Source organism: Agelaius phoeniceus, chromosome 5, assembly GCF_051311805.1.
Source record: "Agelaius phoeniceus isolate bAgePho1 chromosome 5, bAgePho1.hap1, whole genome shotgun sequence".
Lineage (NCBI taxonomy): Eukaryota > Metazoa > Chordata > Aves > Passeriformes > Icteridae > Agelaius > Agelaius phoeniceus.
The window spans coordinates 47,213,592-47,230,939 of NC_135269.1; the positions used below are offsets into that span (position 1 = coordinate 47,213,592).

Below are 17,348 nucleotides of genomic sequence, written 5' to 3' on the forward strand. Positions count from 1 at the left end.
GAGACTAGAGCATTGTCTCCTATTATTTGATTCTTCCTGGTTTCCAGTGGAATTACCCTCTCTGCACATTGACAAAAAACAATGTGGCAGAAACAGAGAAATATCAGATTCTCCTACACTGATATTGGCTAACCAGTTGGGTCAACAGCATTGTAATGCAATAGTAGTGTGTGCTAAAAGAAGCAAGATGTATACTGCTGATTATTTTATTGCATGCTGCAGAACAGCTGTGTCACAGTCCCCTCATTCTATGCAACCTGGGTATATTAAATAATTTGAAAGGATGAAAGTAATTTTGAAATTTATACTTAAATCTAAGCCTGTGTCTAAAACTACATATATATTTAATTTCAGAACAGTAGAAGGTAGCTGGCTTTTCTAGGTAATTCTTAGCATGAATTTAGTGGTTGATATTAGGAAACCAAATTTTGCAAAAGACAGAGAACCAAGTGAAGCAAGACACAAACTGACAACACACAAGGCCTTAAGAGGAGCAAATACACAACCTTACAACAGTTTTACAATAGCAATTACATTCATTATTCAAAGTCATTTGTTTGTTACAGCTTGCCCCACAAGAAACAATAAGCTAGAGACAAACACAGAGTCATGTACGTTTTTTGTAAAAAAAAAAAAGCGGTAATCCTTATTTCAACAAAATCTTATTAGCTATTGCAAAATGTTTGCAAGGGCTTTATGTTTGTCAGTCTTATCTTTCTTTTTCCATGGGCTCACAGTTACTCTGTAACACTGTTACTGTTAAGGATAATGTTTTTGGTCAGTTGCTATTGGCAGAGACAGTCAAAGTTCAGGTAACCAAATTTAGACATGAAATTAATAACAGCATATGTACCAGAAAGCCTAAGTATGCATTGTTCCTTCATGACTTACCAGGAAAAATTCTTACTGAGGTCCAAGAAAGCTTAGCATGAATAAATCATATATATGGAGCAAAGAATCTGGCTCAGAAAATAGAGGTAAGTATCAGTATAATCTAGATAAAAAGAGACAAAATATCGGGATTATAAAGGCAGCTGAAAACCCTCTGCCAGGAAAGAGAGGGTAGCGTGCCACTGAGGATGTGCTCAGCTGTATAAATATCCAGTGTTTCATAAAGTTTACACATACCCTATTGCAGAAATTGTTAAATTAGAAAGGATTGTAAATTTGAGTGCAATATATCTCTAGCACCATACATATGGTACGAACAGTACCAAGGCTGTGGAGAGGATTTATCTGTGACCACTAAGCACTTACCTGATTTGCACAGTCGTGCCTCTGTCTCAGCAGGCAGGCTTTCTAAATACATCTGCTCACCATAAATAATTGAACTTCATTCCTGACTGCTTTCTTCTCCCTTCAAAATGTCTTCTGTGTGTCCACACACCCAGGGCTGCTGAAATTAGGGGAAAAAAGTATGAGCTGGTTTTGTGCCACCTTACTATCACAGCATATGTTGCAGTTAAGACAGGCACAACACACAGAGTATCACCATACAGTTTCAGAAGGCTTTAAGCATCAGCCCATAGAGAGTATCATCACTTCAGAAAGCTTCAAGCAGATACCCTACTTGGTCTTTAGCCCAACCTTTTATACCCCTCATAGATTGCACCTGTGTGCCCTCTGTTCCCTTTGGTGTTGGTCAGTGCACCTGGGCACTCCATGGCTCATGGCTTTCAGTGCTGCTCACCTGCTTTTCACAGCTGTACCCATTGGGGATGAGGCTGTGCTGCAGCCCCACTCCCAGTCACCACAAACTGTGTGCCTGCAGTCCTGCTTTGGACTTCAGCCACCTATAGACCTCATGAGCTTTCCTCAGTGTCTGAAGTTAATCCATCAGCTAAGACCAAAACTCCCTCAGGAACTAATAATAGTAACTCTAGTAGTGAGCCTGCCGTCACATTTCTTTTATTCTTGGGGTTCTTGGATGTGCTTGGACCACAACTGGTCAGGCTTCCAAAACATAAACAAGAAGACAAGAGATAAGTAATGTAAATCTGAGAGGACCTCCAACACAGGTGGTTTGTATTTTTTGCTACAGTGTAATACTCCTGAAATATTATATCAGGAACTGCTTACCTCCCATATGCACCTCTTGGCTACTGCTGCACACTAAAAATTCACATCACTTGCAATCCCTGCCTCAGAAATAAGAGGAGTTCTGCGAGAACTGATCAGATACGTCTTGCATGTACACCTGGAAGTACATGCATTCATCTGAGCACCTTCCCAGTGACAACCTGACATGATCTTTCCCTTTTAAATCTTATTTTTTCTCCCAAGACACAAGACTGGGTGCCCTACCTATGCAAAGGAAGTGAGTGAATTCCTTCTGCCTGCAGAGTCAAGTCCACCCCCAAGCAAGCATTCCACTGTAGCAACTGTAGCTGGAATTGAGGGGGCTGTGGCTGTAATTTATCATAGGCAATTTATTTTCAGCAGTGTGACTACATGTCAGCGCTGACAGCATTTGTAGCATTAAGTGTTCCAGAGAGAGGACCACAGCACTGCTTTGAGGCACACACTCTGAAGGCTTGTCAATCCTAGTAGGTCACTAAAAACACAGGCATTTTGCAATATTTTTTTCAGGGAATGCCTTAGCATGGCTCATTTTCCAAGTTTGGATGAGCTTGGGATTCTCTTCTGAGTTCAAAGACCGTCATGTCTTAAGGCCCAGTAGAAAGGAAAAAGAAAATCCAAAGAATTTTTTATGCCAAGATAACAGCAGCATTGTGTCAAAAGAGGAGGCAAATACACTCATATGAATCAAGGACCCATATGTTTCCCTCAATTCTGAATTTTTTACAACATTTAATAGTGTACAGAGAGTATGCCTGGCCATGCCTCCAGCTGGTCATAAATTATGATGGTTTACATGTCATCAAAATAAACTCTGGCATACAAATACTAAACCACATAAACTGAGTCAGTCACATGTATATGTCCCTCAGCTGGGGTGAAGTTCTTAATTAGACCTTTTCCTGGGGGCTTAGTCAGCATTAAGCTGCCTATGCTCAAAGGCAGCTCTGTCGTGGTGCAGCTGAGTGACCTTGGATTAGAGTGCTGTGTGAAAAAGAGCTATGAGAATTGAGGGCCACCTACTTTGCTCAAGAGCTGTGCCTACACTGAAGCACTCTCCCTCAGTCCTTGCCTCAGCTATGTTACAGGTATGACTGTGCCTGGCCACACACACTGATCCAGACCCTGACCCAACTGAGATGATCTTGGATCCCTCCCATCACTGTGGGCTTGTCTAACGATGACCAGACTGGTGGCTGGTTGGTCCTGGTTATTGTCACTGAACCTCATTCTGACCCTGACTCACTGGCTTAGCTTTTCTGGCTTGACCTCAGATTTCCTTGTCACTGTGTTCACTGGGATGGTTACTGGTGATCTGTACTCTTGGCTGAACTTCTAGCCACCACCACAATTGCTTTGCTATTCTTGTTTGGGTGCTATGGTACTTGTTAGTAAAGCCACTGTCATGCATGCCTTACTGTCACCCTCCACTCCCAGCCTGCCTTGCTACTCCATAAAACACTCTTCTCCAAAGGATGTCACCTCTCACCTACCACTGGTATCGCTGGTGCCTCTGGGACTGTGACACTCCTGACACCAGTAGTTCTAGCACAAGCCAGACAATAGGAACATGGATTGCAGACACCATGTGACTCTCCTTTTAGCCAAAGATTTTTGTTAGAAAGCTGCCTTGAGCCAGCCTACTGGCGCCATGCATTCCTGCCAATAGGATAAATCAGGAGAGTGGGCAAGAAGTCAGCAATCAAGACAAAGAGTGTGTTCTGTCACAGACAGACAGCAAAACTAAGCAGTGATACACAACTCCTCTTATGTGACCTCACTTAACTCTTGGTCAAATAATCAGGGAATCTCAGTAACCTGAAGACATCATATTTCAAAAGCCCAAGCAAATGCAAAATGGCCACAAACTCAAAGGAGTCACAAGTTGCCACCTTTTGTAATTTATTCTAGTTGTCTAAATCTAGCAACAGCATTTCATATTTTAGCTGTTGATTTTCCCACCTCATCTGCAGCATTCTCTCCTCTCTCTCTCCAGGGCACTAGCTCCACCTCTCCTGGCAGGACCATCTTCAAGTATACAAGGGCTATGACACTTAACTCCTCCAACTCCACCGTGAGGTAGCACTGATGTCGCTCCTGAGCTGCCACAGGGACACGCACAGTTTGGCACATTATTCAGACTGTGACACCTGCCAGGATTTCAGCATTAAACTAAATCCTTGCTGGCAGGCTCAGACAGCAGTTGTGAGACAGGGCTATAAGCTGGAAGGCAGAAATTTCAATTCTGTTGAGGCCAGTCAGCCTGCACCCTAAAATCAATCTGCATATTACGAGAACATACAACATAGAGGAAACTGCCAGGACATGGCTGCTCTCACTCGAGGTGTTGGCATCTCACAGCTCAAATACTCCCACCATACTTGCTTGGCTCCTATTGGATGTTGTAGTGTGCCCAGTGCTGCTCCCTTGTTCTAATAATGCCTTGTGTACCCAAGAGCAGCTTTTGCCTTCTGCATTTAATTGCTACTCCTTTGCCAACTTGCCTGGAAAGCTGTCCTTTGCTCTAACATTTCATCCTGAGGGAGAAAAACTAGTGCCCTTGAGACATTCATGTGTTGTCCTGTATAGATGCAGTACATACTGATGTCTGTCTCTGCTCTTCTTAAACAGGATGCTAAAAGATCTGGCTAAGCCTTTCCAGGGATTTGAACCTTCCACACCCAGGGAATTGTTCACCAGCAGTCTCACACTGCGCAGCAATGGAAAACATTGGGCTCAGGTACAGCCAGCTACCATTTACTAGAAACAGACACTTCCAGCATTTCCCGATCCAGCATGCACAAATGGGTCACTAACTCCTTTGTTTTTCATGTGGCATATACAGGCAATTGTTGTGGAAGTTTGCCTTTCTGGAAGTCAGTGTGAATATGTTTTGTACACAACAGAATTTAAACAGTGTAATCACAACTGTGTCTTATGTAACCTTTCAGCAAGTTCTGCAAAACTGCCTTGCCTTCCTCAAACACTGCAGATCTGATACGACCTATCAGCGAACACTTGCAAACATTCAGAGCTCAGAAACAAACCAATCTCTGTTTGGTGGACAGCAAAGCTATTGTATTTCTATTAATTTATTTAGCTATTTATTTGACGTCCAGCAGAGGACATAAAAAATTATTTTTGGATTAAAAAACATAAAATACAAGCCTCTACACTGGAAGATGTAATTAACAAAACTCTTCTCTGCATTGGAAGAAAACCTGCTATGAAGGAGTAAGGCATCTATCCAGCATATCTGTTTTTAAGTGAGAAACCACACTGTTGTTCTGGGCTCCTCAGTACAAGAAAGACAAGGAGCCACTGGAGAGGGTCCAGTGGAGGCCCACAAAGATCATTTGGAGCATCTCTTTTATGAAGAGAGACTGCAGCAGCTGGGCCTGTTTAGTCTAGAGAGCACTGTGAGGGGATCGCATTAACACATGTCAGTATCTCAAAGGTGGGTGCCAAGAGCATGGTGCCAGACTCTTTCCAGAGGTGCCCATGACAGGATGACGAGCAGTGTCCATGCACCGACACACAAGAAGTTCCCTCTCAACACGAGGAAGATCTTTACAGTGGCAGAGCACTGGCACAGGCTGCCCAGGGAGATCGTGGATTCTCCTTTCTGGGGACATTCAAACGCAACTGGAAACGTTCCTGTGCTACCTATTCCAGGTGACCCTGCCTTGGCAGGGGGTTGGACTGGAGGATCACCAGAGGTCCTTTCCAAACCAAACCGTTGTGTGATTCTGTGAACCCTTCCGGCATTCCCTGCCTACATGGCGGGCAGTGCCGCGGCGGCCCCGCACACCCACAGAGCTGCACACGGCCCAGCCGAGCCTGCCCTTTCCACAGCCAGCGGCGCACATGGCGCGGGCCGAAAAGCCGAGCACAGCCAGCACAGCCAGCACAGAGGGACACGGAGGGAGCGGCCGGGCACGGCGGGGGCGCTTTGTCCCCCACCCCGCGCGGCCTCAGGCGCCCCCAGCACCGCCCCTGGGTTGGCGCCGGAGCCGCCACTCCCAGCGTGCACCGCGGCGCGACGCGCGAGGCGCCGCTGACGTCTCAACCCCGCCACTGGGCAGCGGCGCTCGCGCGTCACGAGCTCGCGCCGCTGAGTCAGCGGCCCACCGTCGCAACGCCCAGCCATTGGCTGCAACGGCGCGGGGCTCCGCCCCCGCAGCCCAACGGGGCTATAAAAGCGGCTCCGGCGCCCCCTCCGCGCCTTTAGCCCCGGGTGTCTGAGAGGAGAAAGATGCATCGACTCCGCTCACGGGCCTCCACGGGGATTTCTGCCTTTACCGCCGGTTCGCCCTCCGCCTGCTCTCGCCAATCACCCCCGCTGCCCCGGCCCGAGAAGTCAGCCTCGCAGAGGCGTTGGAGTAAAAAGCGCTCCTGCTCTTCTATCGGCTGATTGTCGCTGATTCCCGGGCGGGGGGGAGTAGGGAGACCGAGACCCGGAGAGGGGCCGCGGGAGCCGAGCCGAGCGCCGCTGCGACCATGCCCAAGCCTAAGAAGCGGGGGAGCAACCACCAGCGCGGAGCCGGTGAGTGCGGCCGGGCCGGCGGGTAGGGGCGCGCGCTCCAGACGGCGTTTCCCGTGGCCGCGGGAATAGGGCCGCGCTGCCCGGCCGTGCCCCGCCTCCCCGCGGGCGGTGGGTGGGCAGCAGGACGGGCGGGCGGGCGCGGCCGCGGGGCTCTCGCTGGCCGGGCCGGGGCCGGCCGGGTGACAGGAGCCGTCCCTGAAACCGCCACCTCACGCCGCTGCGCGCATGCGCTGGGGAGCCGGGGCCGGCGGGCGCGGCCGCGCTGGCGGCGGCGGGAGCGGCCCGGGGCAGCGGAGGCTCGGCCGCGGGTCCGCCCGCTGCACCACCGGCAGCTGCAGCGGCTGTGTGTCACCGTGTCGTGCCCGGAAGGCTGCTGTGTCTTTAAAGAAAAGAATCATTTTTCTAGCCTGAAGTAGGATGTTATAAAATAAACAAATGCAGAATGTGCGTGTCTAAGATGTTCATACTTGGGGTAGAACGGAGGTTTTGTGGGGTGGTGAGAAATTTTCCTTCAAGCTGGCATAGCTGTGTGTAGCATTGGTTTCTAATACCAATTTTCAGGAAGTGAGCAATTTATAGGGTGTTTCTGCCACTGCTCTTATTTTAGTTTGTGGAGGGCTTGCTGTCGTCCTTTCCACTTCTGTTGAATTCCTGTTTGATAGCAGCAAGAAGGTGGCCATGTGAGAGCTATGAGCCTCCAAGTTTGTTCGCTCGTGCATTGTCTGGTGGGGTTTTTTTGAGTTATGGTTAATGATACAAGTGGATGTAGCAAAACTTCCGGAGTGTGACTAACTTAATTGGAAAGCATTTGGGCACTCATCCAACTGAAAGGTGATTCTGCCTAGATGAAAATAGTTTTTTGGGGTCTTGGTAGTCAGGAAGCCTGTTTGAAGCTGGTAAGCCCTGTGTGCAACCTAATCCCATATATCCTGCACTGAACTGAGTAATGTATATTTGCCCAAAGGTTTGACTTGAAGTTCCTCAAAATTTTAAAATAAAGACTGCATGGCAGTTTTTTTAGATAGCTCATTCTAACAGTTAAATTGACATAGACCTATTTTTAAAGCACAGTCACAGAAAACTGCATTAACATGAAGTTGTAGAAAGATCCTAACTTTCCAGTAGGAATTCATCCAATTTCTAGAGTAGGAATTGGACCAGTACTGGGTGAGCCCTTCCTCACTGCTCACAAATGATCTTCCAGAACAGAGCTGACAAAGTCAAAGACAGAGTGGGAGTAAAGGAACCAGCAGACGGAAATGTTCTTTCTGTGGTTGGGTCAGGGGAAGCAAATCTGCTCTGGGAGGGATCAGTTCTACTTCTGGTGCTCAGATCTTCCTTTTCTGTATGAGAGAATTGACCAAACTATTGTATTCGTCTTTGCTTAAGGTGGTCAGCCCAGAAATGTGCAGCCTTTTAGTGATGAAGATGCTTCAATTGAAACCATGAGCCACTGCAGTGGCTTCAGTGATCCTGCTAGCTTCACTGAGGATGGTAAATTCTTTTATTTATATCTATTCATCTTCTAAAAACATAAAACCTGAGCTGATGTAGTAGTTTTAAGTAGAAGACTGTAAGTAGCAATAATGAAATAATGACATTATATTAACACTGTGATGGCTAATCCAGTGGCTGTTTTTTTTTGTTTGGTTTATATATATAAATATATACTCCAGGTTTCATGAGCCTTGTGAAACTATCAGGCTCTATTCTACTATACTAGAATAGAATATTCTATTCTACTATACTAGAATAGAATATAGATATAGAGACAATAAGATGTGGAGTACTGCTATAGAGACAATAAGAATTTTAAGGTGAGTTGTAAGACATGGATTTTCATAAGAGGTAGTTGAAGCAGTAGGAACTGCAGAAGAGTTTAAGATGGGAAGAGTCACATTTTGCCTGTTTTGAGCTAGATTTATGCTTTGTCTCCTTTACCATCTTTGCAACCTGGACTACTGTTATGTCATTTTGTTGAGAGGAGGGGACCTGAAAGCCTGAAGCAGGGGGATAAGCAGGGAGCCATTTTTGGGTACATGCTGCTCTTAACTGAGCTCCTGTTGCAGAGGTGTCTGAATTGATGCTATATGGGACAGGCTGCTTTGACTCACTGCATCAGCTGTGAGCACCTCACAGTACTCCAGGGCTAGATGTAGTGGACTGGATGAAAATGTGTTCACAAGATTGGCTGATGGTCATCAGATGGAGAAAACTTACGTAAGAAGCAGATCTAGGAGCAGCACAAATGTATCGATAGGCCAGTTTTATGGAAGTATTTTAGGGCACAGTCTGATGTAGTAGGTTTAACACCATTATGCTGCTGTGTTACTGAACAGTTCTGAAGGTGTTGTCTATATTAGGCTGCTTCCTTATTAGTGTTAAAAGCATTGTGTTGGAACTACTGTGTCTGCTAATAAAATGTGTATCAGTGGGATTAACTTCTTTCTTCTGGATTAGGGCCTGAAGTTGATGAAGAAGCTACTCAAGAAGACTTAGAATACAAGTTGAAGGGATTTATTGATCTTACATTGGACAAGAGGTATAGTCTGCTTTGAAAAAACACATTCATACATTGTTTTCTTGCTTGATTTAATAAGGAAAATACACATCAAATCTTCTTTTATAAATTGCTGAGATTTTTATTCTGGGGAGGACTTCTGGATCTAAAAAATTTTTTTTTGTTCTACTGATTTTTTAGGATGGGTTAGACTTTCCTTTTCTAATATATTGAAGTAGAGTGACTTTCTTTCTGGCCAGCAATACTGCTGTGAACTCTATCTCCAAACAAAATTTTGCTGTCCATGAGTAAGAAGGCAATTCAGAGCATTTAATTTCTTCATAGTGTTTCTGTGGATTACTCTTACTACTGGGTGTAGGCAAATATAAATCACCATAAAGCAAGGGCGGAGGTTTAGCTGATATGTGCTGATTTCAGGTCTTCCTCTTCTCTTCTAACAGTGCAAAGACAAGACAAGCAGCCCTTGAAAGTCTGAAAAGTGCATTTTCTTCTAAAATACTATATGAATTTATCATGGAAAGGAGAATGACCCTAACTGATAGCATTGAGCGCTGCATAAAGAAAGGTAATTAACATGCATGCTACTAGAAAGCAATAATCCCTATGAAATAGCACATTGTTTAAAAGAAATTAAGATTGTGAATGTTCTCTAGTACTTTACAGAGTGCTTAATAATTTAGGTAACATTACTTTGTAAATGCAGGTGTCACACTTTAACTGTCCTAGAAAATTAACTGAAATTATCTTCTATCTCTTGGTTTCTGAATTTCCACTTACATGCTTTCAGACTATTATCTTTAAGAGATTAAAGGAGGCAGGCAGGGCAGAAGGTGGTTGCTCATCACTGTGTTAATTAATCCCTAGGTAAGAGCGATGAACAGTGTGCAGCTGCTGGGCTGGCTTGTCTTCTGTGTGTGCAGATGGGGTCAGGAATTGAAAGCGAGGAGATTTTTAAGACCCTTGGTCCAGTTCTGAAGAAGATTGTCTGTGATGGAACAGCCAGTATCCAGGCCAGACAGGCTGTAAGTATGAAATGTTTATTTGCCAGGCAGGGACAGAGGGCTGCTTCTGGCCAGCTCACTGTTGTGTAATCCAGGACTAAAGGTTACCACACTAGTGTGTACTCATAATGTTGACATGCCCCCTCAATGATGCAAAGCAGTTTTCACTGGCTTAAAAAGTTCCACCTGAAAGTTGAACATGATTCTCTTTTTCAACTGTTACATGTACTGCTTTGTCAAGTGTCTGAACTCACTGTATTGCAGCTTCCTTACTTCTGGGGACTGATGTTGGGGTCCTAGAAAACATTTTCCTACTGAGTGATATATCCTTCCTGTATTAATTTTATTTTATTCTTGAAATTTAATTTTATTCTTAAACAGCACAGGAATGTTACTTAAGCATTTACATTTATTTTTGGTAAAATCACAAATAGCACATGTGGAAACTACATAAATAATACAGCCATTCTACCAAATGTATTTTTAAGTTACTTTTGCCTGGTCATCTCATCTATACATCAGCAGTATGCATGAAATAGTGAGGAAAGATTGTCCAAAGCACTTGCCAGAAGTTTTACTTTTGCTTAAACTTCAGAGATGCAGCTAATATTTTCCAACTTTCCTTCATCATTATGTGGCTGGCTACTCCTAGTCAAGCTATGGCACAACAAATACTGTCAGCTGCAAAAAGAGGTAGTATCAGTTCAACAGTAGTTATTTCTTCAAACAAAAGCTACTAAAGTTTGTCCTGTTCAAATGTAGTTTTGAGTCCTGTGTGGTTGGTGCAAACATCACTTTCAAATGGTTTCCTCTTTATTCTTTGTAAGAGAAACTGGACTAGAATATGGGGCATAGGAAACGGATCTGCAGGAGAAGTTGAAAAGTTCCAGGAAAGGCTTTTCAAGGGCAGAGTTTCCATGCTATTTAATTGAAATAGTGGTCAGAAGGAGAAACTATTTCCCACAGCTGTTAATAAATATCATATAATTAGCAGCATAATTTCTGCTTGTAAGTCCTAGTGAGATTTAAAATCATTGGGTGAAAACAACGCCACATGGAGCTTTTTCAAGGGCTTTGTAAGCTATTTAAAAATAATGATACATGGAAAGTGAAGGCTTGTGAGTAACAAATGCTGTAAAATCATCCTGAGAGTAGGTGGGAATTGGGAGTGTTACAAAGCTAAGTGTTACAAAGAAGGTGAATTAAGGATTGGGGACTTCTAGACTCTTCAGGTTTTTATCTCAAGTTTCTGTTGCTCCAGATGTTAAATTTCAAAGGTCCCAACTTTGAAACTGTAACATTATTGTCAAATACTGACACATTTTTTTTTCTTTTGTGTCCAGTGTGCAACCTGCTTAGGGATTTGCTGTTTCATCGTGACCGATGACATTACGGTGAGGCTGATTGATACCTTTCAAATGTAATAAACTGACAAGATGAAAATGTGTGACTCCTAAACCACTTCCATGGTATTTTTCACTTGTACAGGAGCTGTACTCTACCATGGAATGCCTGGAAAACATCTTCATGAAGGCCTATCAGCGGGATAGAGACACTAATGGTGTATCAAGTACCCATAATACTGTGCTTCACGTCAGTGCTCTTTTGGCATGGACATTGTTGTTGACCATTTGTCCAATGAATGAAGTGAAGAAGAAAATTGAAATGTGAGTATCTCTCTTGGAAACCAGAATTTGTAATGACTCTATGCAATGAAACAGTGTCAGTAAAATTTAGGTCTTAATGGAATATGATTTACTCCTTTTAGGCACTTGCATAAACTTCCAAGCCTGCTGTCTTGTGATGATCTCAACATGAGAATAGCTGCTGGAGAAACACTAGCACTTCTGTTTGAACTGGCACGTGAAACAGATGCTGTAAGTAGATGTCAGTAGCTAAACCTTCTTTCATTGGGATAATGATGTGACAAATTACTTAACCTGTGTTGCACTCCACTCTGGATCTCAACAAGTAGCAAATAATTCCATGGTTTATGTTCCTTCTAGTGAGTCTGCCCCAGTCTAAGTGGGTACAGCAATAATTCATAGCTATCATTTTTTACACTTCATTTCTGTATTGCAAAACAGGGCCAATATAACAAAATGCATCAAATGCTACTTAATAGCAACTAGAAATATGGAATGCAAGATTTAAATCTAAATCCAACACCCACTTTTAAAATAAAATTTTAGAAAGACACCTCTAGAGAGATTCCAGAATGAAACAGTATTGTTTACTGTAGTAGGATCACTCATCAGATGCTTATGCACTCAAGTTTGAGTAATTCACAGCCTGCACAATTCTGCTCTCAGCCAAAATCTATCATCAGGTAGAAAGCATGTTGACTTTAAGTGTTGTTTTTTCAGTATTTTTACTTAGGTAACTTGAGAAGAATAGCTGGTACTGCATGATGGTTTTGCAGCATTTGACTATTTTAGTGAGTTAAGAACTAGGCAGTCATTTTAAGGGGGAGGTTTTTAAAGAATTGGCACAAATTTCACACAGATATCAGTAATACTTCATTTGGTGAGATTTCTTGGAGTTTGCTTTTGAATAGGCTTAGGTGCAAACTGCTCAATATTACCTTTCCACAGCTAAAGTTGCATTTACGTTCTTCAATATGCCTTATTAATTTTCAGACTTTTTTCTTGACAGCACTGAAGGAAACGGCCTCCCTCTGCTTACGCATGGCACAGTTTGGGGGAGTTGCCCGAAGGGCTCCCAGCTCAATCAAGGCTGCTGCGCTTTGCCAGAATGCTGCCTAAAGTGAAAGGATAACTCCATTTAAGTCAGGAATCATGACACACTAGCACAGCATAACATGAAACCATGTTAAGGCTTCTGTATAAATGCAAGCAGTGTGGATTTGAGTCTCTTGGCTATGGAAGTCAACTTTGAAAGAAAAAAAAGTAAATGGAAACCAAAACTTGATCCTTTATTTGGTCAAGCTAACTGCAAGTAATGAAAATCTTAAAATATTTTGACAAATGAGAGTAGTCGCTACATATCTGCTGTTGCATTGAGGAAATGCCCCTTTAATCATTACAGATTATTCTCATCGAATCCTCAACAATCAGTGCAGATTGAAAATACTTGATGTATTTGCCTTTGACCAGTTCCTTTCAGAAAGCTTGCAGTAAGCTCACTCTAGTCAGTTGATATGACAAAACATTCAGATTTAAAAAAACCTACAAGCCACAAAAACTTGTTTTTACGTAAGTTTGCATGCATTCTTACTAGTCCAGGTGAACTACTGCTGAATTAAGTGCAGTGGAGAAAATATTTCTATATATATAAAGCACCTATTAATTAATTAAAGTGAATAACACAAAGCTGTTTATTGCAGTTTACTTAAAGTGCTTTGTTAAACGTTAAAAAAAAAAGCTTCCTAATTTCCCATTTCATACAAGACTTATAGCTAAATATTCCATACTCTCAGTCCAGTGGTGTCTCACAGTTTGCCTCCAGCAGCAGGAATTTTGTGATAACAACATGAAAGTGCTCTCAGCTTGTTGGCAGGAGTGGTTCAGCAGATCAGTTTAGCAGTTTTAATCCCTTGGAATTACTGGAGTTGGAGTAGAACAGGTTGGCAGGTGTATATGCACACTGATGGAGCTGTATGGGTCACACGGCTGACCAAACAGACTTTGTTAGTGCCCTTCCTGGTAAACTGGGTGCTGTGACTTTGTTCTTGCTGGTTTCAACGCTGCAAATGGAACTGCAGAAGTGCTCTCTGTCTTTTTAATTAATGTAAGAGGTTGTAGAGATCTACACGCCCAAAATTTAAAGAGATCCATTTTCTTACCTGTGGGGGAAAAGGCTAAGGCCATAAAATAAACTAAAATCTAAAAAACATTTTTTCTGGTAACCTAGGATTTCTTTTATGAAGATATGGACCTTCTAACAGAGAAGCTAAGAGCTCTGGCTACTGATGGAAACAAGCACCGGGCCAAAGTGGATAAAAGAAAGCAGCGATCTGTCTTCAGAGACGTTCTGCGGGCTGTTGAGGTGATTCTTTTGTCTTAGTTACAATCTAGACCTTCAAAATATATAGTGTACAATTCAGTGAAAACAATTTTATTATTAAACAGAATTACTGTTTCAGTGAAAGAAACAGGAAAAAGCTATTTTAAGTGAGATTTGGTAGTCAGATCACATATGTGGACTAGAACTGCTTTTTTCAGGAATGTTGAAGAAAGACTGGGAATAGTTAAATATTGTGGAAGCTAAGGAGAAGGATTGGCATAATTTGAAGTCACCTCTGGGATTCTGCCTGTAGAAGGATCTGAGTCACCTATTAGCACTTGTTACATTCCATTGTCCCAAATACCTGTAAGGTAGAGATTAAATGAGGCTTATATTCTGATTTAAAGGTGACTTCTGTACTTGGAACTGGTTTTCCTGGCGATAAGTCCAATTCCTAAAGTAATTTTAAAGATGAAAGTTGAGCGTTTGTTTTTTAAAAACTTTGTAATCATGAAGAATATTAGCTTAAAGTTCTACATGAGATTTGACTGTAGGTGTGCATCTGCTTTATGAACAAATACAATCTTTAGCGTATGTACACTGTGTTACTTGGAAGGTTTGATGTTCCAAATTTATCAGTCAGAATAAAGTTCACTGAGATGTATAAAATTCCTAGTACAAAAGACTGTTTAAATTAAAATTTAGATGTTGTTTCCTTTGACTTTTGCATAGGAGCGCGACTTCCCTACAGAGATGGTGAAGTTTGGGCCTGAGCGCATGTATATTGACTGCTGGGTTAAAAAACAAACTTATGAGACCTTCAAGGAGATTCTGGGCTCAGGGATGCAGTACCATTTGCAGGTGAGCTGCTCTCTGACACTTGCTCAGACTGGGTTCCTCTGTGTCTGGCTTCTTTGATGGAATTCAGCCTGAATTACAAGATACTGAGTAGAACTTGGTGATGAGCCTTGCATTTGAGGTGTTAAAGACAGCACTTAAAAAATTAATTACAGTGAGCTACAACTGTCTGGATAAGCTGCTTTTGAGTTGTAACTTGGGTGTGCTAGCGTAGTAATCGACTTCTCCAAGAAGTAAGAAATTTAGGCTGAGTATGTTTTTAGCTTCAGGGTTTTCCCTGAATCCTTATGCTCTCTTTCAGCAGAGTGGTATAGTTGTCTGGCTGCTATAAAACTGCATGCCTCCACCCTTCCTGTTCAAACCTGTAAAAGAAAGGGAAAGTTTTAGTAAAAAATAATGAACACAGCTTGCAGCCCAATCGTGACAGCATTCCAGAAGAGAAGGCATAAATCCTTATCTCTGTTCTGGGAACTGCTTGTTTACTAGTCATCTGTTTACATATGTAACAGAAGCAGGAGCTGTAGTTTAGGAATATATGCTCCCAAATTGCTGTGATAATCTTGGGGTTAAAATCTCCAGTCCTGTGTTCATGAATTTCTGTGTGACTGAGGCAGCTCAGGCATGTAGCGGGTTTTTCAGTTTTTTCAAGTACTGCTTCCACAGATAGGTACTTTAAAACTGGTGTGTTGTGAAACCATACAGGTCTGTTCAGCTGCCTAATTTTGTGTAGAACAGAACAGTGTCTCGCTGGGACAAAAATATCAAAGGAGGCAGGAGGAGCTGTCTGCCTTTTCAAGGTGGCTGGTTTTGCTTTTAGCTTTTTTCTGGTTGAAGGAGGAAGTGTTCTTGACTTAATTGCAAAAGATAGCAGCAATTTGACACAAATATTAGTATTTCTTACTGGAATACTTAATATTTTACAGTAGTCAACTTTAGAGACTTGATAATTAGAAGGGAAGCTAATCATTTGGTGTGTTTCTTGTTTAGTCAAATGACTTTCTTCGGAATGTGTTTGAGCTTGGTCCACCAGTAATGCTGGATGCTGCAACTCTTAAAACAATGAAGATATCCCGTTTTGAAAGGGTAGGTTATTGCACTGTAATCAATTTTCTTTACTTCCTACTCTAATTACTCCTGCACTTCAGAAGCTGTCATTGTTACACTGTAGTTCTAAGAGTGCCTCATACGGTCCTGAATGAAGCCCAGCCTTACTTGTATGCGTCTGTGGACCCTTAAATTTTCCACTGGGCATGTGTCTGCTTCTGTGTTTTTTCCAAGGGGTCTCAAGGTTGATGTGGTTGCTGATGGGTACTAGATTCATACTCCACACATGTGAAACTTGGTCTCTTCTGAGAGATACGTATTTTTTGGGGAGGGACCAGCAGGAAAAGTATGTCTGTCTGTCTATATAGATACACATATACACACACAAATTAGCCTTTAGTGCAAAGATAACATACTATAAATTTCAGAAGGCCTACCAGTTTACTTCAAAGATTAATAAAAGGATATTTTCATTTGTTTTGTAACATGAAAAGTCTCTGAAGGGCATAAACCTTATGACAGTATGTAATTCTTTTTTCTTTTTTTGTTTTGTAGCACTTGTACAACTCTGCAGCATTCAAGGCTCGGACGAAGGCTAGAAGTAAATGTCGTGATAAAAGAGCAGATGTGGGGGAATTTTTTTAGATTGAACCCCTTTTCAATGGGGTTCAATTTTCATAATTCAAATAAATTTGTAACATTTAAATGAATTTTTTAACTTCTGTAGTCAGTTTGCAGTTGTGCACGGGTTTGTTACATAGTCTGTAAATATAATGCATGTTGTTGCTTAGTTTCATATACATTGTATATAGATTGATGTAACATTTGGTGCAGGGATATATTATAATGCTATACTTTAGCCCCCCACTAGCTCCAAAGGTCGATTATGTTGTAACTGATACATTAAATGGGGTGGATAACTGTAGTCAAATGCTGTGTGTCAGATTGGATTCTTTATATAAAGGTAAAGTCATTGACCAAGTCCTCTGGTAAGAATATGAGAAGATGACCATGTTTGTGTGAAATTATTTTAGTAACTTTTTAAAACTCCAGTGGTAGACAGGCAAGAAATCCCTATCTAAGTATAACTTTATCCTGACAAGGACTGTGAAGTTCAGTAACTTCACTGACCATCAAGGAGTGAATGACAAATACTTGCCTCCATGTAAAATGAAAGTAAGATTCTTGTGTTCTGAAATTGAATATTTAATTTTTGGAATAAAAATGTTTCTCACTGCCTGCTCTCTGTGTTAAAGCAATTTCTCCATTAATGAAACACTGTAACATTGACAAAACCTAAAGGTTGAACGGGATGGTTTTGTTTAATTGCTGG

At 42.2% G+C, this 17,348-nt stretch overlaps 1 protein-coding gene across 1 annotated transcript; it reads left to right on the forward strand.

The window, feature by feature from the left end:
- Positions 1–6,284: 6,284 nt before the first annotated feature.
- IFRD1 (interferon related developmental regulator 1) lies at positions 6,285–17,257 on the forward strand. Its single transcript, XM_054632260.2, has 12 exons — positions 6,285–6,625; positions 8,015–8,119; positions 9,086–9,167; positions 9,587–9,711; positions 10,011–10,168; positions 11,491–11,541; positions 11,636–11,814; positions 11,916–12,024; positions 14,021–14,155; positions 14,846–14,974; positions 15,959–16,054; positions 16,571–17,257. Exons 1-12 carry the CDS (start codon positions 6,580–6,582, stop codon positions 16,658–16,660), a joined length of 1,305 nt encoding a protein of 434 aa, XP_054488235.1. The 5' UTR covers positions 6,285–6,579; the 3' UTR covers positions 16,661–17,257.
- Positions 17,258–17,348: the final 91 nt, after the last annotated feature.